Here is a 15,724-nt window from a genome sequence, read left to right on the forward strand (position 1 = left end):
GTTTGAAATATTATCTGAAAAAATTAATATGTAAATGGTTTATTGTGTAATTTGAAATGTAATTCTAATTCGTGGTACCTGCATTGTAGCTGCTTTTTCCTTATCTGCTAGCTACAAACTGCTTGTAAAAAAATTTGGTTAGTGATTTTCCCATGGTTAAGGAAATAGCTTTTTGTTTATATGTCAAAACATTATAGTGGTCTACTTTTATTCTCCCTAAGCGGAGATAGTCTTCTTTCGTGATGGCCATGATAACAATTTTAAAAGTCAAGTTTTTGTAAATTTTGACAATCTATTGCTTGTTCTCAGTGTTGCAGTGTATTATAAATTTCTTGATCTGAGTGTGTTGAAATACATCTGAGTTTGTGCCTCTGACCTGTGTTGCTATCAAAATTACCATGTTAATAGAAGCAGAATTTGGGGGATAGGACGTTTTTTGGATGAAGCAGGAAGAAGGAGAGACATCACAATTTGCAAATAGGCAGCATGTTTGTGACAGATGTCTTCCTCTCCATACGTCTGTTGGGTGGAGAAATCTATTTTTTTTTCCTTTCCATGTTTATAGTGGTGTTGTCACCAAACATCTGTTTGTGAACTGAAAAATATTAACATTTAGATTTTCTCAGTGCTTTGTAGTATTGTGATTATCTGTAATTGTTGCAGCAATGTACCTAATGTGATTCTTTCCTAATTGTGGCAGGGCAGACTGATGAATTGGACAGCTATATGTATCAGACAGTAGGACACCAGGCCATTGACCTCTATGCTGATGCCTTGGGTTTGCCACTCTATCGTGGTTTCATAAAAGGTACCAGTGTAAATACTGGAAGAGAGTATACTGCATGCCAGGAAGATGAGGTTGAGGACCTTTATCAGCTCATGAAACTTGTTAAGGTATGCTGATTGAAAACAATTATATGGTTGGGGATAATTATATGAACTCATTTATGAATTTAAGCATAACAACATCCACTTAGGTATTTAAGGAAAGCTTTAGGAAAAAAAAATGGAACACTTTTACAGGTTTTATTTCTTTCTTCTTCCTTGTACTGTAAATATATAGCATAACTATATTCCTTTTCCCTCAATGTAAATCACACTTATTATTCCTCATTTCAAGCCAAAACATTTTTCCTATTTGATCATCTGTAACAGGCACTTGGTGTGTATAACAAAAAGCATGATTGTGACAATCATCTATAAATGGAATATTTAGGTTATTTTGCACTTGTAATAATGTATCGATTGATTAGGATAATGAGAGATCTGTTGGTATTTTGTGCATTTATCAGTGTGTGGAAAGTAACATCTAGACATTTTGGTTTGAGTACGCCTATGATGTGTAAACCAGAATCTGTTATTTGTTTGTAGGTTGCAGATCATTCTCCAAGTATTACAGAATGTTTTACAATTATAGTTTTGATTCTGGTAGCCCTGTGATTATATTCTAATATATGACATAGTAACAATAATGTATATCAATCCTTTTTGGCTATAAAATCAACTAAAGACAGATGATGAGTCCACTTTCTCAACCACTTAAAGCTTATTCTCCGTTCTTTTTTCAAATCTTCCATATAGTACTTTATTTCTACCAGTATTAAATCAGATCTCATTAAAAAAAAAAATAAAACCCCCTGTTGACTCTAGTTTTCCAGAGTGTTTGAGTGAACATACTATGTCCATTCCAGATAATTGTGTTGATTACTGCAGTGCACAGTGCTGAAACCAATACAGTGTTCAGAAAATCATAATTACTATTTTAAAGAACGTGAATATGTGATTTTATTGATCAAACCAGTATAGACTACTTAATGAAACTTAAGATAAAGATGTTTGTAGTCTTCATGTCAGGTATTGAACATTTTCTAGTTCACTTTCCTTCATTAAAATGAGAATTGAGATTCACGAACCTAAATAATTCAGGCTTTATTCAGTTAAAAAAAAATCATATTGCAGATAAGACCTAAGAATGTGGTCTGAATGCAGAGTACTTCCTGACCCATCTTGGAGTCAAATGGTGCATCTTCTAAACATTTTTGGCAAGGAAATCTGGTTCTTCTAATGTAAAATCAAGATCATAGACCTGTGTTGGGAGTATGAGACTACAGAGCAGGAGAACAGGACAGTAAGCGGTACAGCCTGGAGTTGTGCTGGGGAGGTTTAAGCTGGATATTAGGAAGCATTTCTGTACTGAAAGGGGTGTCAAGCATTGGAACAGGCTGCTCAGGGAAATGGTTGAGTCACTGTCTCCAGAGGTATTTAAAAGTTGTGTAGTCTGGGTGCCTAGGGGCATGGTTTAGTGGTGGACTTGGCAGCGTTAAGTTAATGGTTGGACTTGATGATTTCAAGGGCCTTTTGCAACCTAAATGATTCTATGATTATGCTCTAGAGTGCTTCTCAGAGGTTTTAAATGGAATGTGCATATCCTGCAGTACAGGAATCAGAAGAAATATGATACAGCAGTTTTAAATTATTTTTGAACCACAGTAGTATTAGAGATTAGAAGGACTGATATCTACTGTCTCTTAAAGCTGCATGCTAACAGCTTTCTGCTGCTGGGTAAGGTAATAAATTACTGATCAATTTAATTAAAAATGGGCAAATTAGTGGCAATTAAGATGATACTTCCTCTATGGTTCTTGCTGTCTTTGGAGGAATGGATCCCTGACATAAATTAATGCTAGTGTTAAATCTTGACAACTTCTGCTTTGGAAGTTTGTACATGATAATTATAACTATAGCTGAAAGAGATGTTATCATGTTGTCTGGAACTAAATAACTGTTTCTTTCCTGTATAGAAATATTAAACCCACTATATGATAACTTAAAGTCATAAATATTAACAATATACTGCCTTTGTTAGACTTTGTATAACAATGTCTTTACAGTACAACCTAGCTATGAAATACTGATACAAAAGTTTCAGTAAGTGTCTTGCATATTTTGGTGAATAATTGCAAAATTATGAGGGGAAATAAATTAAAGCAACTGTGGTATTTTAGTTTTAAAAAGACTACTAACTTTTTTTTTTGTGCATTTGCAGTATCTTTGAAAGCTTTCTGGTTTTTTCACATTTTTTAATTACTGCTGTTTACTAGCTTTACTATTTATGTTTTAATCACTGAGGATTTTGCTTTAGGAGTGTTTTTCCCCAGATGTTAATAGTTTTAAACAGAGAAGTCAATTTACATTCTCTTGAAGGGAGGGGATGAGTTCTGTGGAAGCCTTGTCGAAACCATCTTTGAGTGATTGTAAGTTTAAAACACTGGTCAAATAACAGAGCTCTGTTTTTCAGTCAAATGGTTTGGGGCCAAGACTACAGGAAAGGTGTGTCTAAATCAAAATCACGTAGTATACCTTACTTTCCATTGGTGAAGACTGCTTCTATCGCAAGTACTTATTTAGTTAAAAGTTAAAACAAAAACACTTTCAAAAAAATCCTATGAATTTGGAAGTACTCAAATGTTTTTAAAAACAGTGTTATGAAAACAAGATTTCTAAAGAATTAAATATTCTCTCACAGTTCTGAGAAACCCAGGACAACAGTCCTGTTTTAGTTCATGTGACTCAGTGAGTGATACTGACTGTCAGTGACTCTAAACATACTAATTTTGTCACAAACCCAGGTGATTGATAGGTATAATGGGAATTTATATCTATTTTTTGTTTGCCTAATGCCATGTTTTAGATTCTTTATTCAGTATATATTGTGAAACATATCAGAGTACTTATATGATGTCTAAATGTATCTTACTATGCAGTCTTCACCTGATAGTAGAATATTTATTTTGTGAGACATGTAAATCCTGAACTCTAAAGAATAATTTAATCTCCTCTCAATGTTACTGAATAGGGATTACTGACATCCTTGTTTGTCCATGTTTGTTACTGTCTGTGTTGGAGATTTTCCCAGCCAGGCCGGTAGGCACCAGAGTTTCTTAGTTACCTGAATTGTCTTTTAGGGGTTTTAGAATGGCGTTGTCTTTGAAATGTGGTGAGAAACTATTTCTTTTCCTCTAGTGGTGGGAAAGACTGGAGCATGAAGGCATTTTTGTGAAACTTTCATACGACGTTTCAATTTAGGCAATATTTAACTGTTTTGTCCCCTTTTCAATGTAATTATGATCTTGTTCAAATAATAGTGATGTTTTATGGAAGCGGTACTAGATGGGTCGAATGTTGGATCGTTTTCTGTGTCTCATGTAAGAATGGCTAAACTTTTGTTTATGGCAGTGGTTGTGGCAGCTTCCAGACTAAATAAACCAATGCAACGTCCTTAATTTTCAGTGGACAATTCTGTACTCTTTCAAATTCTTTGCTATATGTACTCCATAAGCCTTTGTCTTTGTCTGATAAGTTTCCATTGCTGAAGTAATTTGTAGAGTTCTTGAACTAGGTAAAAATGTCTTGCTTCTAGCTCTTCTTTATCAAATTTTCCATGGCATGCTTAGTTACTTTTTTAATTAATATTTTAAAAATTGCTTCTTTGTGTAGTTTTTTTAAAATTTCCCCATGTTTATTACAAATCATGTAAATGGATTTTAAGTGGATTTTCAGTTTCAGCATGTCATTTCTGTCAGAGTCCTTTTTGCTGTGCTCTTTGTGGATTTAGAATCCACAAGCTTTCAAAAAAAAAAAAAAAGAGTTCAATTGAAATAAATTTATATATTAGCTCTCAGGACTGAAGAAATATTAATTATGAAATCATCCATTGATCATCAGCTGAAAAATAAATACTAATGTTGGCTATATAGGATGTATGAAATATTTGAATAATAACAGCCTTTGGTTGTGGCGCTGTTTCATTTTATCAGTGATGTGGAACAGAAGGAAGGGAGATGTATTTTCTAAAATATTGTTGCATTCTGGAACGGTGATCTTACACCAGTCACTAAGGATAAGTAGCATTTTTTAGTTCCAGAAATAAAGACTGTGCGACTCCTGTATTTAATAATTACTTTTTAAGAACAATATCATGATTTTTTTTTAAATTATCCCAGTCTGATGTTTAGTGAAGACAGAAATTGTCCATGTCTGAGAGTTAAAATTGCAATAGCAATGCCATTTTAGAAGTTACTTAAGATATTTCATCTCAGACTAAGTACTTGAGCTGTGTGGGTTCAGGTGGAATATAAGTAACTTGGGTCCAATCAGTATTGAGTGAAACTCACCGAGATTTCTTCAGAAAACAGTTCTTCAGGGTTTGAGATGAACGGATTCATTATAAGGGTTTTTTTGTGGCCTTCAGATAGGGATTAATTCCCCCATGGACGACAAAACTTTCAGTTCCTTGATACTGCTGATGGTCTTACATGCTAAGGGAATGGTCTTTCTTTTACCCTTCTCCAGAATTCAACTGCTGTGGCCAATGGGTTAAATGAGTTCTCAGTTTCAGTGTGATTGCTGACCCTCTGTGACTTTTGTATAGACAAAGATTTAGGTGCTCCTACTAGGAGAAATACGTAAATAAATATAACATAGTATTCTATCACAGCATTACTTCATAGTCTTCTGTTATAAGACACATATAAAAGACTGTAAAGTATATAGGAATAATCACTTGGTTTTTAGATGTCTGGTATGCATGGCTTCAGTTGTAGAATGTACATGATAAAGACTAGTAGTGAACTCTTAACTCTCACAAATAAAGTTTGCAGAATTTCTTAGGAGTCTTAAAGAGGCCAAATAATTATTAGTTGTAGAATCCTGATTGAGTTGAAGGTTCTCAGCATGCTCTTCACCAAATTACTTTCGTAGTTTATAAGTTCAGACAAAGTAGGTAGCTTTCCCCTCTCACTTATGGGATTCAGAGAGTTCAGAAGCATGCAGAAGAGTTATGTTCTAGTAATCTCCCATGTTTTCATTGAAAAAATCTGGTCTTTTCCTGTTATGATTTGAATTATCTTTAGATATATGGATTAATTCCTCAGAGTTGTATTTTTCAACATTTGGAGAAAGATTAAATTATATGAAGAGGAACTTTTCTTTATGCTGAATTTCCAAAATTATCACCTCTCTCTGAATTCTTTGCCTACATTGTGATTACTGCAAATCACTGTGCCCTTGATACATTGATAGATTACCTGTATATCTAATTCAACAGTTAAATACAGAATTTTTGTATGGCAAGTGAAATTATACAGGAAGTATTGAAAACAAATTGTAAAAAAATCTTCAATGCCCTGTTGAGGGAAACAACAGGGAAGTTATTGATTTGGCCCTTTAGTAGTCGTGTAGATTTGATGAACATTTGGAGAACACATCTTCTATCACAGTTCTTTTTGTCTTTAGACACGCCAGTTAAATGTGAACTTTTAGAAATTGAATGAAGTGGTTGCCTACACTGACAAGAAATAAGTAACTGATAAAACAAGAAATTCTTGATAAAATACAAATTTTTTTTGAGAGAAATATTTGTTTTGTTTTTTCATAGACTTGTTTCCTCCACCTTTTATAATGAGTAAATTTTTATATGCAAGGATTTGGATTGTCCCTTTGCCTTCATTGTGTTAAACAATTACATTTTTTAATCGACTTGTTATTTTTTCTTTTAATTAATTCTGGACTGGATTCAGGAAAGACCATTGTCATTAGCAGTGAATAAAAGTGTGCATGAAGGGAAACGGGTAAGAAGTAATTGCATAGTTGGGAGTAATTTAAGCAGTGTAAAAATAATTATGTATCTTGTTTAATTCAAAACACAGGGTTTACTTAGTTGTTGGGAGGGTTTTGTATGAATTTTAAAATGAGATGAGAACAAGGAATTTTTTTTTAATCAACAGGATGCCTGGAATTCTGTGTGTCTCATCTGACCAGTTCAGGCAGGGTCAGGATTTTTACTTTTTTTTTTTTTTAAGCAGAGGATCTTCGACAATATCTTTGAGGTAGTTTCTTGCTGTGAGAAATGTTGAGCTTTATGTAAACAAAAAAGTCACTGTATTTGTCCCTGTTAGGTGCATGGAGTTGTTTTCACTCACGCCCTGTCTTGTTGTGTTAATATTGAATAAGCAGAGACAGTCAGGCTGGTGGTGAAAGATGGTAAGCAACCCTGAGGGCTTGTTCTGGTCAGCTTGAAACCTCTGATTGCCAGGTTTTCCTAATTTCCCATTTCCAGGGCATCTTTAGTGTGACCTTGCCTGCTGAATATGATGTTCTGGGTTGCAAGATTCTCACATGCATTTGGGAATGGGCAGCCAGGCATTGTTTACAGGACGCCAAATGAACCGTGCACTTGCAGCAAGTTTGATAAACACACATTTCCTCCTTTTATCAGTGAGATTGCAGAATGTGAAGTATGAGTTTCCAGTTTTACTCATTCCCTTCAGACCTTTTCCTGTTTAAAAGCTGAATCTCACTAATTGGATGATGATACATCCTTAGATTTTGTTTTGCTTTTTTTGTTATTGTTATTTTGAATTCAACTTAGTGGTCACTGACATTTGTTTCAGTGCCTACCTTGACCAGGTTTGATAGACTTTCAGATAAAAGCTTTCCATTTGTTCAACACAGAAAAGGTTCATCCCTATAAATGTAAAGTGAATGCTAATTAACAGTAATGACTTCTAATCACTTTGCTTTTATACTCCTTTAGGAGCACAGCTATTATCCAATGCAGTTAAGTGAAATGCTTGTATATGAATCAACAATGCTGTATTTCTTCTCGCAGCTATTGCTCATAATCAAGCTTTGAATAAATTACGATAGTAAAATTAGTTTTAATGTGTTCTATTGCACAGGGAGAAAGGAACCTTAAATATCTTGTTAAATATCTTGAATATTTAGAGAGTTATCTAGTAACATTTTGGCATTCATTATTGTAGTTAAATGGAAAAATGCATTACGATGTTTAAGTCAATTTTGTAAACATTATCAAAACTTTTTTCATCGTTTGAATTGTATTTAAGTGATGTGCATAGACGCAACAGTCTCCGAAGCAGCCCCATTAGTATCCAATTGCATGTCTCTAGGAATGCACTGCAAATTTCTGCCTTCAAATGCAGTTAAGTTTTAGATAGAAGGAACATGTTTTATACCTTAAGAACTTCACCTAGTGTCATAGAGTATATATAGTAGGTTAACAGACATTTAAGCATTTCTTTTATGAATACTGTGTACCTAAGTAACTGTTGGGTTTTATTACATGTGTGCAAACTGCCTGTCTGGCTGCAATCATATACATTTAAAAAAGGTGTATAAAAGTAACACTAGTGAAATTTTTATCAACAGCTGGAAACAATAAAATAAGAGAAAACTTTATTTTAGTATAACTAGACTGCCAGAAACAATGGCAGTAAAAAGAGAATACTAGACTGGTTGAATGTTAAGCAATTTTAAAATAATTCTGGTTTAGGAACAGAATTGGGCTAAAGACAATATATATTAATTTGAAATTTAGCAAACTTTTGCATGTAGCATTGCACATACAGGGCCCGTTTGGAGGTAGAAGTGGCAAAACCTGGATGAACCCCATTTCTGACATGAACATTAGGTTTTTTAAAATTTATCTTTTATTAATAAGTTGCTTGAAACAATTACTTAAATCACTTAGAAATTCTAGGTCTCAGTGTTTGTGAGGGAACTGAGGTCTTGCTTAGTCAATATATTTATGTTGTCTGGTTTTGCAATTTCTTAAAAAATTTAAGTTTTCATTTTCTGTGGCGGTTTCCTTTTGTGTAGTACATCTGTCTTTGCATGCTTAGAGACACAATTCTTTCACAGTTACCATCACAGTTCTTATGGATGTGGATGTGAGTGAGTATCCACAGGCTCTGTCTGTGGTTTTGATTTTGTTTGTTTTGTTCATTCGTTCACATAGCTTTAGACAATTTTCTGGTATGTTTCGTTTCTTTGAGCATCTTCTCTGTTAAAGTGTATTCTTTGGTTTATTATAAAATCATTGCCAAACTTAATTTCAAATTACCTTCCGTGTTGTACTCTTTAAATGCAAGTTTGAGTCAGTGTTCATAAAAGTCCTGTGTTTTTTTGCTGTAGTACTGCAAAACACGCTGCTTGTGGGTTTTGCCACCACAATGTGGAGAAGAAGTAACACCTTTCTTCTCTGAAGTCTTATTAAATGATTGATACTATCCATATCTTATTTCAGTAGTTCTGCTTCTTAATTGGCATCTTAATACTGCTTTTAAAATATAGAAATGAAAAATACAAAACCCATTAATTGTTCTGTACTGTTCTGTAGCTGGCTGTTTTATATTGTTTGCAATTCTCATTAGGCAGTGCTAAAACGCATTTCAAAATTTATTAGTGCTTAAAAATTGTAATTGGGGTTATTTCTAATAAAATAAGATCAAAGACAGGCAAACTTTCGTGTAAACTAACAGTAAAACATTTATCAAATTTGTTTTCAGAAATGTTTGTATCTGAAGCCTGTTTGTTGTATAAAAATAATTTTGCATAGATTTACTAAGGTATTTATGCTGACTTATTTAAAATACTTTTCCCTTTCATATGAATGTCAAACATACAGCAGTTTCAGGGTTACATTATTGTCAGCTGGACACTTGCTGGTTTTGATCGGTATATTTAAATGTAATTCTTCTGGTAAGGGTGGGATTTAATTTGGTTTGTGTTGCACCAATGTTACTGCTTTCAAAATAGAAATGATTGATTTGTAAGAGTCCTGAAAAGGAATAGAACAGAACTGTCTTTTTACACTGTGAAAGGACTGTATACTGTGAAGATACTATTTCTGTTGATAAATTCTTCCTGTGGAAGAATTGCATAACACTCATCACTCATTTTCATATTGATTATGAGTGGGATTCCAGTAATAGGTTGCTGTTTGCAAAGGATAAGGCGGCACTATGATTAGTTACCTTTTCCATAGAAAGCATTACAAAGGAAAATGCCAAATGTGTGCACTGCAGTATTCCTATCAGCCTGACAGTCTGCTACATGAACTTTTCTTTCAGTCCATTTTCCTTCAGAAATACAGCTTCAGTGTTTTTGCCTTATTTTTGTTTTAGGTTTAGTGCATTTGCATGCTCTCCTAACTCCTGATTCTTTCTTTAGTCAGTTATTTATTTTCTTGACTGTCTTCTATACCTGGGGCCTATCACCATTGTAACTCTCAAAAACTGATACAACAGCGCCCTCTGTAGTTTTCCCCTGCATGGTTACTACCTGCAGCTGGTTTCGTGCATTTAGGTGAAGAACAGGATGTTTAGATTTATTTTTAGCTCAAAGAAGAGCCCCTTTTTTCTTAAGGAAAGATTCTGATTTTTCACTGTCTGTTTCATATGCAAGAAAGGGAACAAAAGAGGCTCTTCTGACTCATCTTCTAGGTTTACAAGATCTTCTGTCATTATCTAGTGCAAATCTGAAATTTTATCAGGCATTCATTCAAGGCAGTTGTTAAAATGACTGGATGGGATTTTCTGAATTTTGTAGGCTTTCCTGAAGCTTTTGTTTGAAGTGGAGCTTCAAAACAAAATAATTTTAAATGTACTTCCTTCATGCTTGCTACTTCTCCTAATTTAGATTTTACATGATCTGCCAGGGACTAAAGACATGCTTGCCAGCAGAGCACCTAAGCTTTATTAATGATGTTGTTTTAATTCACACAGTGACTGAAGTAATTGTTGTTCATTAGCATTGATTTGTCTCCAAAACTCATTTACAATTTAGATTTCTCTTTTAACTCATTGTAGCTTAATATGCAAATAACTTTTTCATCTGTATTTTCTACAGAACTTGTTGGACAGGTTCTGTATTGAACACACATGTTCTCTGCATTTGCATATGTGCACATTCTCACCCATGAGCTGCCATTTAAATAACATAAACTGCAATAAAAAAGAATGACCTTTTAAAAAATAAATGCTTTAACTACAATTAGTTGCTTCTGTAACAGCATCATAAAAGTCACTCTGTGAAAAGTTAAATGGCTTACTTTATGATGGGGAGTGTTAATGTACATGTAGAACACACTCTTAATGGACTTCCATGAAATGAAATTCATAAGTCATTGCAGTAAATTATAGTTAATGATGTAACCATAGATGGCTATTCAAAACATTCCTGTATCTCTAATGATTTGTGTAAAGCACATGGCTGACCACATGCCTTAGTTCATTTGGAACAGTAGATGGATAAATGCATGAGCTTTCTACTTTTGAAGACACTTTCTTCTGTGTAACAAGTGGTAAGAATTTTGGTAGGGTGAATAATACATCACAAACCACTTGCAGTATTTGAGATGTGGTAATAAATGGTGAGGAGGGCTAATTTAATATTAAATTAGGAGGTGAGATCCTTCAGAAGTGCAGTGTGTAGAAGCTTTAATGTTTTTCTATTTTATGGGTAATCGCTAGCCTCTAGTCATATGTCTGCTTTTTGCCATGAGATTTTTTTTTATACTGAAATGTTACTGGAGGAAGCAACTGTTATGGCATAATGTGCACTGAATAATCCAGAAAATAGCCCATATTTACCATTTACTACATTATATCCAGTAATATAATGAAATTTCAGAAGTAGAAAGGTTACCTGTGATATTTGAGTGAAGCAACTATTATTCTACTGGCAGAAAAGTAATGTGGTCAAGTAATTTTACAATAAAGATAATTTTCTTTAAATTACTTTTTTTCACTCTAAATTTAAAGAGAAAATGTGAATCAAGATTAATTCTGGCCTCAATTGCATAATTGTTGTTAATCTTAAATATTGGGGCCGGGTGGAGATCATTTTTGGTAATGTGCTTCCTCATGTATTGGAGGGTTCTTATCGTAAAACAAGATTTTTTTTTTTTCTTTTTTTAACAGTATAACCAAACCATGGATTTTTATAATTTTTAAAGTGGTCTTGAAGTTTACTTCATGAAGGAAGGGTAGAAGTGAGTATTAGAGAAAAAAAAAAAAAAAGGCAATATAAATTTCTACTTTAAATAGGTACTTTGAGATTGTTTTTTTAATGGACCTTCATCACAGTTCACTCTTTTTAAATAAATGTGTCTTACAGATCAGTGGGAATTTTGCTTAGCAAAAGAATTCTTCCTTAAAATAGTATTTTAATTAAGCAAGCATACAGATGATTTATTTTAAGTGTGATGTGGTTAGCAGTGACAGAAATTTTTTATTTTAAACTGTAACCTTTGAGATAGATAAGATGTTGTCTATTTGTAAAAATGAATAAGGTGTATTTTATTGCAATGAGACTTGCCAATTAAGATTCAGCATAATTAATATAGTGATAAATATTGATTACAATATTAGAGGCAATGTATTACAGCTTTTCTGTCTACTGATAGCTGATATCGTTTATCAAAACTGGGCAAAGAAGTGACAAAACAGCCAATGCAGATCCTTTTGGAAAATGTCATGTTTAGTCCACGTACTTTTATGTTTTTATTTAAAATGTCAATGACTTTGCCCCATTCTGTAATCATTACCTCTCTCTAAAGTACCATGCTTCTTTTCAGTTAGTTGGATTATGTGATCTGTGCCTGAAATTTTTAATAGAGTATGTGTTTAGAAAAATCTATAGTTGAAGGTAGTTGTTTTCAAATAACTTGCTTAAGATCATTAAATAAATTTCAAATGTCCTTTCATGAAATCTAAGGTGATGCAGAGTAGTTAAGGGCATTTCTGATGATTGTCGTAATTTTAATTTTTAGGATTTCTTTAATTTTGACATACCAAGAAATGTGAAGACTGTATGTTGGGTATATATTTTATACATAAAATAATAAATACTCTTGAAATTTACTTGGTTAACAGTTATCTACACAATAGCACTAGTTACATGAGGGAAAACAGACACTGCAATCTAAATTGCAATATTATTTGACATAGCAAAAGAAATATTGACTTTTCTTGCTGGAGACATTTATGAGACTTTTTTTTTATGACCCTAGGGTATATTATTGTGCCTTTATATTTAAATTTGAAGACTTTTTTTTTTTTTTTTTAGGATATTCTTTTAAAGACCTTTTTATTTTACTTTTAAGGCATTCTTTCTCTTGAACTTGATCACATGAGATAGAATCTTTGATGGCATAATATTTTTAAAGAAAAACATTAGTATTTAGGCTTTACTTAGTTACTTGATGGCCTGTTTCTATAACTACTAGAAATATAGATAATATCCTCCAGAAATATAGATTACAGTGAAGCGAAAGTAGATACTGGGGATTTGGGGACTGAAAACAAATTAACACTTTTCCTTTGAAATTTTATCTTACAGACCTGTTTGTTCTGCATTCCTTAGGCATTTCACTTTGCTGTCTTCTGTATTAACTACAACCCCTCCTCCTTTTTTTCTTTGTTGTGTGGTTTTGGTATCCAGAACAGTGATACCATTGTATTCCATGAAGGCACAGTTTGTTACAGAATATGTCATCCGCAGGGACATTAAACTAACTGACTTTGTTGTTGTCTTGGTTTAGATAGACAAGTATCTGCCAGGGAGGGTTGGAGTCTCCCTTAAAATGTAAGCCCCTCCCCCCCTTTTCCAAATTATCATAAATTTGCAATTAAAAGGCTGTCAGGCAAAGATTTTGGGAATAGGTATAGCAGTTCTTTACTAGGGATATAAAAATACAGATGTTGTAGTACAGGAGAATAAGCAAACAAATAAACAAACAAGAAATCCTAGAAAACCCTGACAGAGTCAGAAATACAACCTGACACCCTGTTGGTCAGGGTGTTGGAAGCAGTCCAAAGTAAACCTTCCTGGAGTGGCAGATGTGGTTCTGTTGGAGTAGAGATGGTCCCGTTGAAGAAAAAGGGTCCAGTAATGGTGAGATGGGTCCGGTCTTCCTCCAGGGATCCGGTGGAAAAACTGGATACCTAGTGGGACTGTGGCTCCTTTTTATCTAGGTGAAGATGGTTTGGCTCCTCCTCCCTATGTGGAGCAGCTTACAATAGTGCAGTGTAATGTGTAATGTCATTGATGAGCTCTTAATGGTCCATTAGCAGAAGACATTCCCATGGAAGTAGTGAAACAGTGAAGAGAGATAAGTAGCACTCCACCATCTGATAAGTGACACTGACCCATTTGGGCAAAGATAAGCAATTCTGCTCCATTTAGATGGAATAGAATAATATGCTCTTTACAAAAACCATGACAGTTGTCTTGGTTTTTTTTCAACTTCTGTGTTCCCTGGCCAATGTATCAGGATTAATCTATATAGATATGTAATATTTTGTGGAACTTGAGTTAAATTATAATGTTTGTGATTTTACAGAGCTAGATGCTCTTATTTTGTAATTACTGGGATTAATTTATTAAAATTTCTTGTTCATATAGTCATGTTTCATTATGCTACAGTTTGTCCAGTATATTTTTTGTCCTTCACATGCTCTAACTCTCTTTAGACTGCTACAGATTTCCAGTAATTTTGGTGGTTTTGTGCTACAATAACCCTTTTGGTCACCTTCAGGATTTTCCTTATCCTTTGGAGACCAGCCCTGTGTTCTCTGAAACTCTGTCAGTCATTATTTATTACCCACTTGTCATTGTGACTTATTCATTGCTTACATCACCATTCTCAAATGTATTGCTTTACAGAAATGGTGAACAGTATGGTGAAGGAAAGATCAATAAATGCTTTCAAAGGAAGATTTACCCTGAGACTTAGATCTTCTTTTTAATACTAAATCTGTGCTATTAGTTCTGAGATGGTTTTAATATCCTGACATCAAGTACCCTGTTTCTTGAAATGGAAACTTGTTGTTGTGTTAACTAATTTTTGTGGAGCAGGAGGACTTTGACAATTAACTTTTATAGCATAAAACTTTCTAATTGTCAATACTTGGTGCATTTTCATGAAAGATTATCTTGTGAACTTGAAAACATGCAGTTTCATCCCCTAAGAAAAAGTGATAAAACACTTATGAAAGAAATGCTTGAAAATATTTCTTTGAGTTTTAGTGATACTGTGTTTGTAACTGCTCAAGGAGAGGAGAGGGCTTATTTGAAATTGGAAAAAAAATGGGAAAAAATCCTGCTTCTCCCTATGTCTATTTTAATTGTTTTGAGAGCTTCATGACCCATGCTGTTTTGCTAAAGCATCCAATTTCATGTGATTATGGTTACTCTTGACACTCTAGTAAAAGGTAGTTGCTCCAGAAAACTGTTATAATATTAAATTTTTGTATAAGTTGCAGATATAGGCAGCTGAGAATCTTAAAGTGGCAAATGCATAATTTCCTACTCTCCTTATATCTTCTAATTCAAATAAACTGGAAAATCAGATTTTAATCATACTGTATTAAACATTGCATGTTGAAAGTCTCTTGGAGGAACTTAAACTAAAAGGTCTCATAGGTGAGTGATGTTTAATAATTTTTTACTTCTTGATGCTGTAACGGTAATTTTTTCCATTTTTGAAGTGAAGATAAAAAGACCTATAACAAATGTACACACTCACACTTTGGATGACCAGGCACATGAGGAAGCTGGAAAGCTATGCAGCAACTTCTCCAACATAAAATGCAGGAGTGCTGCATCTAACCCGAAGCCTAGTGCTATTTCATTGATAGGAAATGGCTTCATGGGCTAAATTTTTTTATTCATAGGATGATGGGGTGTTTCATTGGGAAGTTTAGTTCAGTCTATTAGTTTTTTTCACCTTGTAGTTGCTGCTCCATTCGTTAGTGGATATTCTCAGTGCTGTTTTCTTCTCAGTTGCTCCCAATACAGTTATGTCTGTGACATTCCAGCATTGGAATGTTCTCAGTAATTATTTTGCTAGGCTGTCAGA

General features: G+C 33.7%; 1 protein-coding gene across 1 annotated transcript in view; it reads left to right on the forward strand.

Annotated features, from left to right (window-relative positions):
• The window catches only part of DPH6 (diphthamine biosynthesis 6), a 198,354-nt gene that overhangs the window by 6,231 nt on the left and 176,399 nt on the right, over positions 1–15,724 (forward strand). The window contains exon 3 of the mRNA XM_066188341.1: positions 701–894. Coding sequence (XP_066044438.1) covers positions 701–894 — 194 coding nt within the window. The remainder of the gene's footprint in view (positions 1–700; positions 895–15,724) is intronic.

This window comes from Chamaea fasciata, unplaced genomic scaffold (genome assembly GCF_029207755.1).
Source record: "Chamaea fasciata isolate MVZ Bird 193981 ecotype frontalis unplaced genomic scaffold, bChaFas1.0.hap1 SCAF_7, whole genome shotgun sequence".
Lineage (NCBI taxonomy): Eukaryota > Metazoa > Chordata > Aves > Passeriformes > Sylviidae > Chamaea > Chamaea fasciata.